The sequence below is a fragment of the Nipponia nippon genome, unplaced genomic scaffold (genome assembly GCF_047370975.1).
Source record: "Nipponia nippon isolate SJK-2023a ecotype South Korea unplaced genomic scaffold, ASM4737097v1 scaffold_3, whole genome shotgun sequence".
NCBI classification, from domain to species: Eukaryota; Metazoa; Chordata; class Aves; order Pelecaniformes; family Threskiornithidae; genus Nipponia; species Nipponia nippon.
In genome coordinates this window covers 83,334,127-83,350,032 of record NW_028262347.1, presented here as the reverse complement: position 1 = coordinate 83,350,032, position 15,906 = coordinate 83,334,127, and the positions used below count along the sequence as shown (strand labels likewise).

Genomic DNA, 15,906 nt, shown 5'->3' with positions numbered 1-15,906 from the left:
ATCCACCCTGTAGTCAAGGCCTTGTCTCCTGCTGCTAATTAGAGACTGGCATTTCACAAGGACAAAACATTCATGCCCACTACTGAGTAATCCCTCAAATATTTATGTTCTGCTACTATTCCTAACGGAACAATCTATAACTGCAGCTCTCCTTTCCCAGGATCCCAATAAACTGTAAGGAATTGCTGTACAAATGTACAAGAGTCACTTTATTAAAAGAGCAAGAAGAAAGATTTCATCTCAGCATTGTTTCAAAGACTTAAATAAAAGACCAGTACTATACACAGACCTAAAGAAAAAAGGGCTTACAATTAACTTCAGCCATTTCCAAAATTACTGATTTACTTTTTAATGCATAGAGAAGCTTACATCTGATATAACAAAGGTGGAATAAAAAGCATAACTATATCAGGGCAGGCTATAAGATCACCTAGGCCAGTACCCTGTCTCCAACAATGTCAAGTGCAGACACATAGGGAAGGACTACCATAGGGCACCTGCAGAACACGCTTGGCTGCTTGTACTCCCCCGACCACTGGCAGATGTGTTTGCATCGATTTTTACGAAGCCTTAATTAGGAGATTCTGGCTCATAATTTTTTCATTGAAAAATGTTACCTTGTTAACATGGGAGCTGTTTAGAAAACTTGAATGGTTTCACCCTTTTAGATTTTTCATGGTTAGGCACTGTTGTACCTGCTGCTTGCCCTATACAAGAGTTCACACAAGATGAAAGCTTTTGTTAACAATAACTTAAAGAAAACAATCATAAAGACAGATTTTTTAGGATAGGTCTAAATTTTAACCACCTACAAATACATTAAGGAAGGTAAAGCATATTATAGAGGAAGAGTCAAAAATCCCTATGGGAAGAGTATTACCCAAGAAGTGGCAAAGCATTTAACAAATAAGTAGATGTTCCCATAAGATATTTACCTCATCAGCAAGAACAAAATGTTAATTAACCTGCTTGAGGATAGGCAAGAAAGAAAAAGAAGCCTTTTTAACTAAAGGGAGCACAGAAATCATGGGTGTGTTTTGAAATATTTGACAAAAGTTACTGACTTAAGGAGGAAAATGTATTTGGTCTCCACTCATTTTCCAGCTGATGAAGGATGCACATTTTCAACGTGGTTACTCTGGCTCCAAGGAGTATTAATGGAATGACTGACCAGCTTCGGGACATGGCGATTACAGAAAAGTTCAAGCTATTTAAAGCACCAACAGGATAGTCTCCTGATATGTAACTAGCCTTCCTGAAATAAACAGGCGCTACCAGGGACACACAAATTAAGAATGAACTCCCTTCCCAACCCCTGCCATTAACTCTGTTAGTAGTCATAATTAAAACTTTTTATCTTCTTTGGCTGTTATCATCAATTTCGTATTCAGGAGGCCTCTAGGAAGGTGCATTTCACAGAAGCTTAAGGAGTCTGTGCAAAAGCCCACATTCCCATTTTTCCTTCCTGTGTACACAACTTATTTTCTTTAGTATATTAAGAATGAATTCTTTTATTTGTGAAAAAAAAAAATCTATGGACACTTTTGAACAAAAGTCTTGAGCAGTTCCCCAAGCTACCACTGTCACCTCTCTAAGTAGAATCAATTTGAAACAGACCCTTTTTAATTTCACAAACAAACTGACTGTTCAGGTGGTAGTCATGCATAATGTCAATAATGGTTGCCTACCAAGGATTTTTCCAGTTGGCTGGCTTTCTCAAAAAAAAAAAAAAATTATTAATTTTCTAAACATTTTATTGTGACTATCTGAATTCAGAAATTTTCACTTCTGAATAACACTGAAACACCTTGCTTCAGAATACCTTTGTTTTCAACAAAGGCTTCTTATAAAAAATTAAACTTGAAATAGAGCCATTTTGACCAAAGCTTGTTTTTATGTTGTTGAGAAATCTTAAGTTTCCTAGGATTCTATATTATGCAGATTTCACGTTTGCTGGAAAACCCTTAGCGACAAAACTTTGCCCAGATACACCTGTACATTTATGAACTGCCTCATATGGGGGAAGAGGAGCCGTAAAGAGGCAGCTTTCCTCTGTGTCTGTAAAGAAATGAAAGGAAGCCAGCTGATCAATAAGTAACAAGTTTAGCCTATTGATGCAGAAGTTCAGTATAAAACTCCAATTTAAATTTGCCAACCCAACTTCAGAGCGCCCAGTCCTTCACATATATATATTATATATATATTATTATTATATATAATAGAGGCCGAAAGACCAGTCTTTGCTGACAGCAGTGACTAGTACCCATCTTTACAAATCAGGTAAGCTGCTTCACTCTCTATGGACTAGTTTTCAACGCAGCAGCAGATGGTTTCGTGGTCCTTTGCTAGATAAACACGGCTTTTTACTTGCAGTGGGGCTCAGGTTCATTTCCAGGTTCTGGGGAGCACTGCCTCAGCAGCCTACCTCTGGTCACCACAGGGCTGAGCTTTTCCTGCTTCATCCCCTGCATTCCAGCAGGATCGGCATTGGGCAAACAGCAGGGAGAACGGAAGGAGATCCTCGATCCGTGTTCAAGTAGGAATTATGAGAACTCTCCTACTGAATCACAGTCACAGGAACGGAAGGCGCAAAGTACAGTAAATAGAGTCAGATTAAATAATTCTGTTGCTGTTTTTTAGTAGGGCAGCAGTTAAGTATAGGTACCCACCTCTCCAAGGAAACAATAGCAACCTCTTTTTCCTCCTCAAAATTCAAGTCTTTGCTTCAAGGCAAAGAAGCCAAGTAGTTCAAAGTACACAGGACAGCATATTTTTAAAAATTAGAAAAAAATTAACACTTCAGTCAAACAGTGAATTTTGTACAGTTGCAAGCAATTTAAGTATGTCCCTAACCTTTTAACATCAGTGGTTCTTCCAGGTAGGAGTCAGGATAGCACTGATCCATCAGCCCTAAAAAAGGCTCCTTTTCACAGTAAAAGACCAGCCTGGGTTTTTCAGAAAAAAAAAAAAGAAAAAAAGGAAGTTATATGATCTGAGCAAAGCTTCATAGAGTAATATTAACAAAGATTTTTACCTGAAAAGAAACACAGATGAAATGGAGTTCTATTCAGGAGCCTTTAATTTTTTTTTATTTATATTTTTTTAAACAGGCTTAAAATATGCAAATGAAGAAAAAGTATGGGGATATTATAAATAACGTAAGTCAGATAAGCTTACACAGTAACACTACAAACACCCCAGTGGGGAAAGACGCAGTACTAACAGCAACTATAAGCAATCATCAAGAAATCAAACTTGCTTAATTCTAGGCAAAAACATTCGTCCATCAAGTGTATGACTGCAGTTGACAACAGGATTCTAGTTGGGTACAACTCACCCTATTGAAAAGGTTCCTTTTCAGAAGAGAGACCATTATTTCAACTATGTGCACGTGAGGTTCCTCATCCTGCTTACAGTTAAAAATAAATACTTTATGTTTGTGTACAGTGATCTTCAACAGAGGTCTCAGCAACACTAACAATTGCTTACAAAACACTCCTGCGAGGTAGGTATATCATCATCCCCATTTTACAGATGGAAAAAGAGATTTGCCCAGAGTCTCATAGCTATTTAGTATCAGAGCCAGGAATATGTTCCCCGACTCTGTACCAAACCTTTTCCTCTAGGCAATGCTCCTTTTTAGGTTATACTCCTGCATTCAAAAAAGTTACTTTAAGACAACATATATGTTTAATATTACAATATAGCATTTTGTAATAAAACAAGAATACAGTACAGCTCATCTCTGAGGTACCATTCCTCTCCCCCCCCCCAACTCTTTTACCTGGAGATAACCAAAATAATTATGGACTAATCAAAAGAAGTTTTCAAAAATATGCACTCTAGGAGCAGATACGCAAGTGACTGAAGTATGTTTCTGTTTGTAAAGAATATTTGTGTTATTTCTCTAGTGCCAACTTATATCGGGCACTAGGACCATGCAAATTGTGTTATCTTAAGATGGTAAGCATTTGCATGTCTTCGATTTTGCAGTTTAGTGTCAATAACTCCAGTCAATCTCAGAAATTACTACAGATACCTTTCCCAAGCTTAGTGTAACGGTGATCTACAGCCACTTCCCCCTACAAAGACTCTTAAAACACTTTTGGAGCTACACATTCAGCTCCCACGTCCACTAAGTGAGAGTCTTGATTAAGACAAACACATGTGATTTCAGGTTTTAACAAATTTCCATTTTCAAGTTTTATAATGAAGTGACTAACTCCTGTATTGGGACTGACAGAAGACAACTGAGACTTTGTTAAATTTGTCGGTAAAGTACAGTTGAGATCCGAAACAAAATAACTAATCCAGTTCCTCATATAGGCTCCATGACTCACCACTAATATATTGGCATCTAATATTCTAGAAACTCCACCGTTATCAGAGCTAAGTTCTGCTTCACTGCAGTGGTTTGTCCAAGGGAAAACTAACTGTTCTTCAGATGTTCCTGAGCTTCTGCTTGCTGCACCATGCATGTCTTGCTCTTTCTGTTCCAATTCAACAGCTAGCCGACACAGAAATTCAAAAAAATCCCTTGCACGTTCTCTTACCTAAAGAGAAAGGTCAGAAGAGTACATTGTGAAGAATGCAAGAGACTTTGGCTTTCAGAAATCTGAGATATAACTGCTTCAGTTAAAAGATAAACATTTATCACAGACAAGTCTCAGAAATCAATGGTAAGTTACTGAACACTGTAAAAACTCCTCTGCTCTCCAGTGCCAAGGTTAAGAGTAATTTCCATCATCCTTCTGCAAACAACAGCTTCAGGAGGAGTCAGTCTCAGAATCAATATTTTAGTTCTAAAGAGATTCCCTACTTGGCAGCCACTGGAATCAAGTCAGGTAGTGTTTTTAGCCTGGAAAGCAAATACCTTTGGTTGGGCTAAGCTCTCAATAAGATGTTCCTAAGTAAGCAATAGCAGCATCTGCACTGATGAAATGGCCTAGAAACTAGCGCACAAATAAATAAATAGATACCATACTTCATCCAGTGTTTCTCCTCCAGAAGGCGTGAATGAAGGACATTGCTCTCCAGCAGCCTTTGCCATAGCCTTGAGGTCAGTCAAAGGCCTTCCTTCTGCAACACCGTATTTCTGTAAGAGGCAAGTTACAAAGAGCGGGTTTAGCAAGATGATATATCAAGTCTTATATCAAGTCTCCAGTACCACTTCCAGTGCGAACATCTCTTAACAGCTTTGTTTCCTTGGATTCTCAAGTGTTCCATGCAGGCTTAGCTACTTTTTACATTCTATTCCAATATTGGAAGAGGACGTATCTTTATATCTGCTATTTAAGTATATATATGCTGGGCAGAAAAATACATTAAGAGCAGCATCTCATTTAAAGTACTAACATTCAAAACACTACCTTCAGCCTTGAGATTTTTTCCTACGATCTCGACACTCATTTTTAGCATACAAAATTCAAGTGTCTTTGTAACTGAGGTTACATTGCAAACACCTCTCTATGTAGCTGTTCACACAAAGATAAACTCCATTTACTTTTCATTTGGAGAAAGACTACACGGAATTACCTTTCACGAGTGAGAAACAAATATTTTCTCTACAGACCTCTGAAATCCCCACAACAGAGGAGGAGTCCATTTTAAAATCAAAATTTTTGAAAAAGACAAAAAAAAACCCAAACGAACAAACCACGAAAACCCACAAGTGTCTATTAAAAATAAACAATACAGCCTCCCCCCACTTCTTCAGGACATACATCACTGCTGTGGACAGTGTTATCAGAAAACAAGACAGGCAAAAAAGATCTTAAAAACGTATGCTAACGGACTCAAGAGAACATGCAATTAACTATCTTCAATGTCATGTTTATTCCTGAGACCTCCAAATACAAGGCCCGTAAGAGAAACAGTAGTAAGACCCCATATATACCAGCTAGTTATTCTGGATCACTAGAAGTCGCATATGGTGATAAACATATTTGGATGTGCATTACCATTTTTGATGCTGAAGATCTTTCCAAGGCACATCTCTAACAATGGTAAACCAAATTAATATTTCTCCCTCTGAAGATTAATACTTCACTACCACTAACAAATGAAAAATATATTAAAGTGGAAAGCTTTGGTCTTTCCTTGGAATGCCCGAAGACAGTGAAAACACTGCAGTTACGATGAGTATTTTGAGAAAGTAAGAGCTGTTGCTATACTGTCAAACACTCAGTTACACACATTCCAGAAATCCAGGTGTTGATGACTAAGATACAGACACATACTCATTACTGAGGCTTTTTTGACTTCTATGTCACTATCCACTTGCTGTGGATATGCAATTAGATGCTATAATAATTAATTTATCACGGTCTTCAGAATTTCAATGTGCTGAAACACACTGAGTTCAGCCTCTCAATCCCTTTCTCTAAAGCAAAATATTGACATTTTAAGAACACTAGGGAAGACATGAAGAAATAAGTGCTCTGAAGCTGCTGAAAATGAAATCCTAATCTTAAAGATTTTTCCAGACCTCTCTCATGAAAGCAAGGCATGAGACAATAAAACTTTCTTAACAGGGTCAATGACATATGTTCTTTTAAAGGACTTTGCTTCTTTTCATGCAATTCAAACTTAATTACAGTTATCCAGAGTAGTGACTTACAACCTGTGGCCTGCAGACACTGTACTGGCATTTCTATACATCCATACAAACATCATGAAAGGGGAAAAAAAGTGTAACAGAGACTTAAGATTATTCTTTCTAAAATTCTGTATCACAAACTGTAATATTTTCGAAAATGTCAAGTGGTAAAGCAACTGAAGAAGTCTGGGAGACATTTGACGTGCTGATTTCAGGGGAAGAACTGGAATTTCTGACAGAAAAAGAAGATCCAAATAGGAAATGTTACAATCATGTTCTGCTCCTTAAACACTTATTTGCCTGCTGGCAATACGCCATCCCACTTTTGGTTTTGTAGCATTCCTTATTTAAAATTCAGCTGACACTCTCAGTGTAGCATCTGAAGGGTGATTCATATTAGCAGAAACAGCCAGGATCTGAGTTTATTCTGATCAAGACATACTTAAAAACAGACAGGAGGTACAATTATGCCTGTTATCAGGCAGAGGTGCTAATCAGGAAAGCAGATTGGTCCACAGACAGCAGAAAGCTTTCCAGTAGTCTTTGTGCAAATGAAAAGGTATAAACAGCTAAAAAGCCAACATCAGGTTGTGTAATCAGGCTAGAGAAGGTTAGGCAGAGGGAGTTATCTTTAACACTTTACATATGGGGGTAGAAAACAGAGCTAAGCTTTTTATTACATTTAAGATAATTCTCTCTACATGTAAATCTTACCTTACTTAAATCGTAAGAGCATCACAGTTACAGCACTAACCACTAAATTTTCGCTTTGCTTCACAATTCTGCAAACAATTCATAGTACTTGATGTTCAGTTTTCAGTGATCAAAACCACATCAAATAGTGCTCTCCGCTGTTAAATCTACCATTTAATAAGCCAAGATACCCATCAGCAGTAAGTTACATTTTCAAATTGTTCAATGTTCAATATTAAAACAGACTCTTTTGGCACTTACTCTCTCTCGAAGTCTTGCATCACACTTGATTTCCAAATCTTTGCAAAACTTATTTTTTCCTAGAATTGTGGCAGCAGTCTAAAAAGTGAATACACAGTCGCATCAATGAGCTGTTTTCTCATGGGATAGCTAGACCATCTTACATCACCACAGCCAATGTGAATCACATTAGTAGTACCCAACAACCCAAACAAACAAGACAAAGTTTTTCAGCTAGTAGTGTCTGTCAGAATTGGGTATACGGCCTGTGTCAGGCCATAAAATGGCAGAAAAGCTGCGATCTTCTGAAAGTTCTTTCACAATTCAAAGTCCAGAACAGTTGAAAACACTTAGCAACCATGAAAGGTGGGCAGCAAGATGCACAGCAGCAGCAGGATTTACAGGGATAAAAGCCACATCTTCTCGAGTCTACTGCCACTCACAAAGCAATCGTGCTGACACATTCTTTATATGTAGTATGTGGGTCAGACTCACAAGCAGTACCGTCCTAACAACTGATCAGTTAATCCGCCAGTGAAAAACATAGCATCTAACAAATGAAATTACTTTCTGGCAAGTGGCTACTTAATGCACCTCAGAAATCAAATACTCTTGAAGCAGTTAAGAGGCAGGAGGGTGTTTGCTGGCAACACACTGAACTGTCAGCCCCGATGTTACAAAGGAGAAATGCACTGGATGAAACACTTTGGGGGGGGCGAAATCTAGCTTATTGTATTCACTTGCCTTTTGATAGCATGGCCAAGAGACAGAGAAAACCCAAATAGCTTAGTTAGCTTTTAACAATAGTCTGGATATCTTGAGTTGTGTGCTATATATCTTTTTTTCTTCCAAGGAAGCATATGATTTTGAAGGTGCAGGGAGGGCAAGACAACTGATCAAGAGGAAATTCTGATACTACTTTGGAAAAAGTATTGCCTAACAACAGGCTCTAGCATGTTGGATATTATACATTTGTCTGGCTGCCACAGCCAAACTGGGAACTAAAGGACAGCTAGCCTGCTCCTGTTCTTATATGCACCAAAGTGTGAAGGCTGTACTGGATTCACATACAGTTTTGACCAGCAATATCAGCTGGAAGTCTTGTGCAAATGTCCACATCCAATCGAGCTGACATTCAAAGAACTCATTCTGAAAAGGCTCCTTGGATTTTGACAAATAATAAGCAGCCTTGCTGTACTAACAAGATTTTATGACCTATTTAATGTATTCCTTAGGAAAGGCTTTATGTTGCAACTTTAAACTTCTGTCACAGAATAATGTCAAAATTCACATAGGGTTGAATCGACTTCCTTGTATATATGAATAGCATAGTTAATTGTATGACTATATCCTGAAATTTCTCCAGTACTGAGATCTTGTTCAGTACATAGAATAGACAACATTCACCTACTGAGCACTAATTCATACTCTGAACTGTAAATAACAAACATGAAGCCTCATTTACTGTGCTGAAACCAAAATCTGCTCTGAAGAAGAGACTACCTTCCTCACACCTTTCCTACACTATGCATTACTGGAATACCAGTATGCTTCAGAAATGTTCCTGAATCTTCACAGTACCACAGTGAGAGAAGGGATATTAGCCCCACTTTGCACATGGAAAAGACTCAAAGATTTTCTCTCGTCCTTCTCAGGGCTCAGCCTGTCCCTGCCTTCACTGCTGCAGAGTTCTTGTCCCAACAGCATGAGCATCTCACACTAAGCCCCCTATTCCCCTGCAGACTTTAGTATTGTGCTCTGTTAAGCTCACAAGTCTTATGGAGTTATGCTCTGTTCACACCACATCCCAGTCTGCCCAACTAATCTTTTTTTTAATTTTCACATTGCAGGGCTGCCTGCTCTCTTCTACACTGCTCATTTCTGGAGCTAGTCTTTGACCCTCCCTCCTAGGCTTATTCTCTAACAGGCTTCCCTGCAAAGCCTCTCTCTGTATTTCCTATACCTGCTCACTTGGCACCTCCTGTAGCTCTCGAATTCCTGCCCAGCTAGTACAACTCTCTTTGCAGGCATCCCTTTTTTCTCCTATCCTGCTCAGGCTTGAACGTTCAGCTGTCAGTCACGGGCAGTAGCCAGAGGACCACGTACCACTCCTGGTTCCAGTAACCAGTACACACCCTGACTACAGCTGATGCAGGAAACATTGCAAGGAAAACTAAACTTTACCACTAATGGTTTCTTTAAAAAACATTTTTTCCTCTTTTGCAAGGGAACTTGTACATTCCTCTCATACTTGAGCTATGAAGTGACAGCGTAGTAAAGGACACTTCTTCATAGATTTGCAGCTGCCAAAAAAGGGAGTTCCAAGCAAATGGAAACTGCGGCTTTACACATCTTTGGAAAAGTTTCCACAAAGTCTGGATAGCTTGTCAAACAAATGGCAAAACACATTTCCTTTATGCAAAGGACAAATTCAGGTCTGTCTTCTGCATCATGAGAGTGCAAACGCTTCTCATGGAAAAGGCTGTATCTAATATAAGGAAGAAAATTACCAACCTCACGCTCAAGCGGCTGAGCATTCAAAAACAATTCCCCTAAGGCAGGCACATAGCACAGACAGTCTTATGAATGTTATAAAGGACTATTAATGTTTTTCAATATAATCACTGCCATTCACACACTTAAAGGAAATGACTTGTCAGGCAGTTATTATGCATTTTAAAAACATCTAATAATTGCACCCCTCCCTGTCTGTCTCTCTAGTTTGTTTTCTGCCTAAGTTGTGCTGCTAGAGCAGTTCATGAGACTGTGCTGCAAAACTGATGAGCAATATCGATGATGTACATTTTAAGAAAAAAAGGGGATTTATGCTAGATTTTGTTGATCTTGTTTACAGCAAGGCTTCATAGACTTTTGTAGAAGGACAACAGAGCAAAAAGCAAGCAACCAGCGGGACTATCAAGAATCGCTTAGTAGTTTCAATCACATGAAGCGTACATGTCTCCTGAAATCGCAGCATTAGTAACAGAAAATAGAGTTAAGGACAGGGCTTCCACAGGAGACATGACCTTCCTAGAACAGCTGATCTCTGTCTCTACCTTTAAAAGTTCTGTTTCCATAATTTTTTGAGTATTTTGTAATACTGCACAGAAAATCACACGTAATCCCACTCAGTAATTAACACTTTTTCCTCTTAATTAATGTATTAAAATAGCGCATCAAGGTGAGAGGCGTGCTATTAGCTTCCCGTCAAAATCCAACCTCTCTGCACATGTAATGATCCTTGTACTGACTTTACAGCAAAAGTTGGTCTTGCCTATATTAGTCTGCATTCCTTAGAAAAACACAGCATACAGTCACAATGCATAAGACAGTACAACAATATCACAGCCAACATGTTTTGTTTCTTCAAAGAAAAACTGACTTCAGCCTGTGTCACCTCTAAGTCCCGATTACTCCTTTAGCAAGAATCTATGCACATAAAAAATAATGGCAAATCCATAAGAACAATACTGCATGACATCCTGCAAAGCAAGCCAGCCTTCATTGCCTCCTAACTGAGCTGTTCTCATTGAAATTTACTTACTCGTAGATGCCTTCTTGAATTCTACACAACTCAAACTGCAGTTCTAAGTCCATCAAAATAGCTTTTGGCTCTCCGGCACTGTATTATTTTTGCATCAATAGCAAATAAATGCCAAATCTGGAAGCTAATATTTACATTCAGTTGCCTCCAGAAGCACTTGCCTGCTTTGCTCGGAGGAGGTCACTGGAGAAGACATGAGTAAACTTCACATTACTGAGAAATAAACCAGCAGCATCTGCTTGTCTGAAACCAGTTGCAGACAGTGGCTCATCCACTCCTTGACCTACAAAATAAAAACCCATCAACATTAAGACATGCAAATTTTAGATCATTTAGCAGCTGAACAAGCATGGCAGCAATAAAGAAACTGCTCAGTCATAATAAAATGCTTCTCCTTCAGTAAACTCAACCATTAGTAAAAGTCACTGTTCCTCTGGTCTTTCCTAAACTCAGTCACACAAATTGTATGAAAAAAGGGAGTACAGGCTAGGAAGACAGAAGGATCATTATCAATGATATTAATGTATACATATGACAAATTTAGACATACAACAGGGGCCTACATTTTCTAAATGTGAGTAGTCATTTCAAATCACTTGTCCTTTTCAGAATGGTCACTGGTAGGCTCCCTGCAAGAGGAATCTCACAACTGAAACTTTAAAACAGATTTGCTGATTGTAAATAAGAAAAAGGACAATACAATTGAGATAATGTTGTTGACACTAAAATGCATATATGGAAAAAACATGCACATCAGGAGAGTCAAGTCCTGACAAATATGAAATGCCTGCTCCTCCCCATTCCCTAACGTTGACAATGCCTTGAAGAAATGAGGCAACAAGAAGGGATTCTGTGTAATGCGGAAAGCAGCACACACTCTTTGCCAAAGACACAGTTTCACAAGAATTTTACAGTTGACGTAAACACAATCTGTTGTGGTCTCTTCCTCTCCCCTACTCCACCTCGCACATGGACACTAATGCTCAGGCAGCTGCACAGCCAGCGTGTTGATGGAACAAACCTAGCTGGAATGCAGCAACCCTTCTAAAAATTGTTTTCAGAGTAGTCTGTGAAACTAGCTGGTCACAGAGCTCTAGGACAGCGTTGAGAGAACGAGCACTTTGGTAATTCAGCTTGAATGAAACAGGTGTGCTCCTGTCACAGCTCAGAGAGTCTGCAGGAGAATCAGGAACTGTGGCAGAGGGACAAACCTGTAACAAATTGCTATGTCCACACTTATATCACCCATTTTACTTTTGTAGGAAGTCAAAGCAGGGAGTGTGCAATTCTCATCAGATCCAGAACAACGACAAAAACAATTTTCACCAAGCAAATGCACAAGCATTTATATGCTTCCAATAGCAAACGACAGGACACCAGAAGTCCAGAACTTGAGTTCTGAGCACCTCATCTGTAATTCAGCCATGTGAGACCTCGGACCCCACCACAATGGTATAGGTCTTACACCTCTCGAAACACAAGGCAATGTTCACTTTCTACACTGGAGAGGGCAGAGAAACCTACTACGTGTCATTTGACACAGAGGGCTAGGATTTTAAAAAACAACATTGGTACTTTTAAGAACATAAAGCAGAGAAATATTCTTTATTTACTTTATTATGAGCACAAAGCCATGTTGCAAGAACTGTAAATTGCAATGTCAAAACAGAGGTAGGAAAATCTGGAAACACAATTCTTCCTCACAGCATGTAGCATTGTATAAAGTTTATTTATTCAGAGTACAACCCCACTAGGCTCCTTGTAGCAGTGAGAGTCGATTTTCCTACAGCGGACATCCACACAGCTCAGCGTTTTCAGTTCTAGGTATACAAGTCAGCAGTCACTAAGGAGAAGCCTGATTTTAAATGTTTTGTCTAAAGACTGCCTTCCTAGAAAGAGCTGGGATTGAACAATTCAAACATTTAAACTACCTTTACTTTTCATTCTTCCTTGCTCTACTGTAGACTTTTTTTGCAAGTGACAGATTACCTTCTTAAGGAGACAGCCTCCTTTACAACATGACCTTTATCCATCCTTCTGCAGCTCCTTACCAACCCCATCGTACAAACGTGCACCTGGCTGGTTCTTCACCAGAGCTGCAGCTCTCACTTCTCATCTGAGCCCCAGAAGCCCCTTTCCCAGGCTTCACACTACTGAGGTTTAATGCAGTGCTATGGGACCTTCTGGCATCCTTAGTAACAGGTGCTGCTATCACTGTATTTGATTACAGGTAACTTTTTTTTTCCCCCCTGTTTAGAAAAAGGAACTATTCTAATACTCCTGTTAATATCAGAAATGCATCACTATTTGTTGTTATTCTATGGAGACCGACTTAGAATCTTCATAGTTCTGTAAAGCTATCAAGCTAATATCCTGGCTTACATATAAAGTCTCTTAAGGTTTACAATATTATTCGGTAATAATACTTAACATTTCAGCAGCTGGTTACAGGGTTTCACATTTTGCAGGGAAGAATAACTTTCCATCTCTAGCAAGCTAGCAGAATAACTGATACTAACCTTGCAGTATCTTGTCTTTGTTGTATCTCGTTTCTCCACTGAAACAGATTATAAATAAAAAAAATTAACTCATAATAATTTTACTGAATGTTCAAAAACATTATTATATTAGATACCAACAGGAGACAGCAGTCTGAATACAAAAAATGAGATACAGTACAGCACAGCCTCTTTTCAGAAAGACATACCTGAAGACTTTACAGTTAAAAAAAAAATTCAAGTAGTCAACCCCAATCATACTGTCAATATTTACTAAGACAAACCTACCTGGGATAAAAGGAAGGGAAGTAATTTCTTAATGTTATCATAAATTCAGCATAATTTACCCATTACAGTAACACCTCTATGCTGGAGAGAGGGAAGATGCAGAAAGACTCTGGAGTCCTCTTATGACGAGTGTGTGCTAGCCAACTGGACCTCTGTGCTTTAAAGGGAAGCCAGTTCAAGAGCTTATCAAAGACAGCAGCAGAGCACACTGCACACCTTGAAGTAACACACCGTTAAGAAGCCAGAGCTGTACAAAGACTGGTAGAATGAACATCACCTTCTTTAAGAATCAGAATATCCTACCTTGAAAACCATAATTGATGGTATTTCAAGAGAAGAGTGACTAAAACCATGTGTAGATTTATTCAGGAGGGAAAATCTAACAACTAAACTTGACATGAGCAAAGTTAAGCATGCTGACTTTGTGGAGACTCCTCACCTGACAGAAATGCCATGTGCTTAAGTTTTTTTGCAGTATTAAGGCCAAGCGTGCTGCTTGGGTTTTGTACAGAGAGCTATCAACGCTGCTGTGCGGAAGTTCTCAACATGAGCCCCAAACAGGTACCTGATTACAGAAGGCCAGTACTTTTAAGAGAAAACACTATTTTAGTATACTTTAAACTCTTTCCTGCACAGAGGGCAGCAATTTAATTCTTCAGGCTCACCCCATGTCCTGACAGCTACTTCCAGCCTCCTGAGGAAAACGCAGCAGGCTGGATGGAGCCCATCCTGCTGGTCATCAATTGGGGTGCAGGTGGCGGAAGAGCAGAATGTACAGTTTTCCAAGTAGCACTAAGATAGCACAGCATACGCAAGCATGGCGTGCTGGCTGAACTCCCATCCATTTGCTGGTGAATGAACTGGGATCTTTCTGAAGTGTCTACAAGGGTCCCACCTGAAGATTTCAAGATCAACAAATTGTTTCAGGCTCACATGTCTTCTAGCTGATGTAAAAGTTAGGCTGCAACTATTGCACTAAGTCAGCAGATCCAGGACTGTAACGGAAGTCAAGAGTAACTCTTAACAGGAGGAAAATCAGAAGAGAAAAAAAAAAAAACCCAGAAGTCATTGCTCCTGTTGCACTGATCAAGTACTAAACTGTATTATGCAACAGGGGGAAAAAAAGTTTAGCTTTCATAAAAATTAAACAGTTAACTACTGTCAGTTGTAGGAAGCTGGATCTACTTAGTCTAGTTAATGACAAATCTTTGGCAATATCCACTGTAGCTCGAAAGAAAAACTCACCTTAACAATTTTAACTAAGTCACAAATGCCAATTCTTTAACATTTCACAGTAGAAATGTTAAGACTACCATTCCTGAACGAGCTCTTTGCCCCACCAGAAAGCTTTTGGCAGGAGAAAGGTCTTATGAGCAGTCACCAAAGAGTTCACACATGTTACGCGTAACCCCATACTTCCATCAGTCCCAAACGACACCGATATGGCTTGACTTATCAGGTTACCTGACGTGCACTGGCGCAGGCTGGCGTACCTAGCCAGACCTAGTACCACCACAGGCACAGGTAACCGGACAGCCGCTCCGGCTCAGGCGCCGCGCCGCCCTGCCCGGCCGGCAGCCCGGCAGCGCTACCAGCGGCGCGCAGAGCGCGGGCACCCGGCTCCCTCAGCGGCCGGCCCGGCGCTCCCTCCGCCCGCGGGCTCCCTCACGGCGCTCCCCGGCCCGCCACGCCGGACTGACTGACTAACCGACCGGCCGACTGACTGACGGGAGCCGTTACCCCTGAGGGAGCCGCGCGCCCCTAACGGACCGCCCCGGGGGGGGGAGGGGGAGGCGGAATTCCGCCGACGTCACGGCCCGTCCCGGCACCGGCGAGGGTTGGGGGGGGCAGCGGGAAGCCGGGGGAAGGGGAAGGCCCGGCACCGGCGCGGGGCGGGGGGGGGGAGTTGCCGCGGTACTCACTGCCGGACGACGGTCAGCCCGAAGCGCACCATGGCGCGGCCGCACAGGTGCGCGCAGGCCCAGCCTCGCCCCGCCGCCGCCGCCGGTGCCGGTGCCTCCTGCCCGCACTGCGGCGCCCGCCCG

The 15,906-nt window shown here is 40.5% G+C and overlaps 1 protein-coding gene across 1 annotated transcript; it reads right to left on the bottom strand.

Annotated features, from left to right (window-relative positions):
• Window positions 1–3,044: 3,044 nt before the first annotated feature.
• TIGAR (TP53 induced glycolysis regulatory phosphatase) lies at window positions 3,045–15,906 on the bottom strand. Its single transcript, XM_087765541.1, has 6 exons — window positions 15,784–15,906; window positions 13,595–13,632; window positions 11,237–11,358; window positions 7,553–7,630; window positions 4,985–5,095; window positions 3,045–4,553 (listed from the first exon to the last, which is right to left on the bottom strand). Exons 1-6 carry the CDS (start codon window positions 15,813–15,815, stop codon window positions 4,095–4,097), a joined length of 840 nt encoding a protein of 279 aa, XP_087621667.1. The 5' UTR covers window positions 15,816–15,906; the 3' UTR covers window positions 3,045–4,094.

Excerpts from the sequence above, each read along its gene's own strand:
- TIGAR (XM_087765541.1), bottom strand. The coding sequence starts at position 15,815 with ATGGTGCGCTTCGGGCTGACCGTCGTCCGGCA. Across the intron at positions 11,359-13,594 it reads CAAAGACAAGATACTGCAAG|GTCAAGGAGTGGATGAGCCA; the intron begins GTTAGTATCAGT and ends TTTATTTTGTAG. Across the intron at positions 4,554-4,984 it reads GAGGAGAAACACTGGATGAA|GTAAGAGAACGTGCAAGGGA; the intron begins GTATGGTATCTA and ends CTTTCTCTTTAG.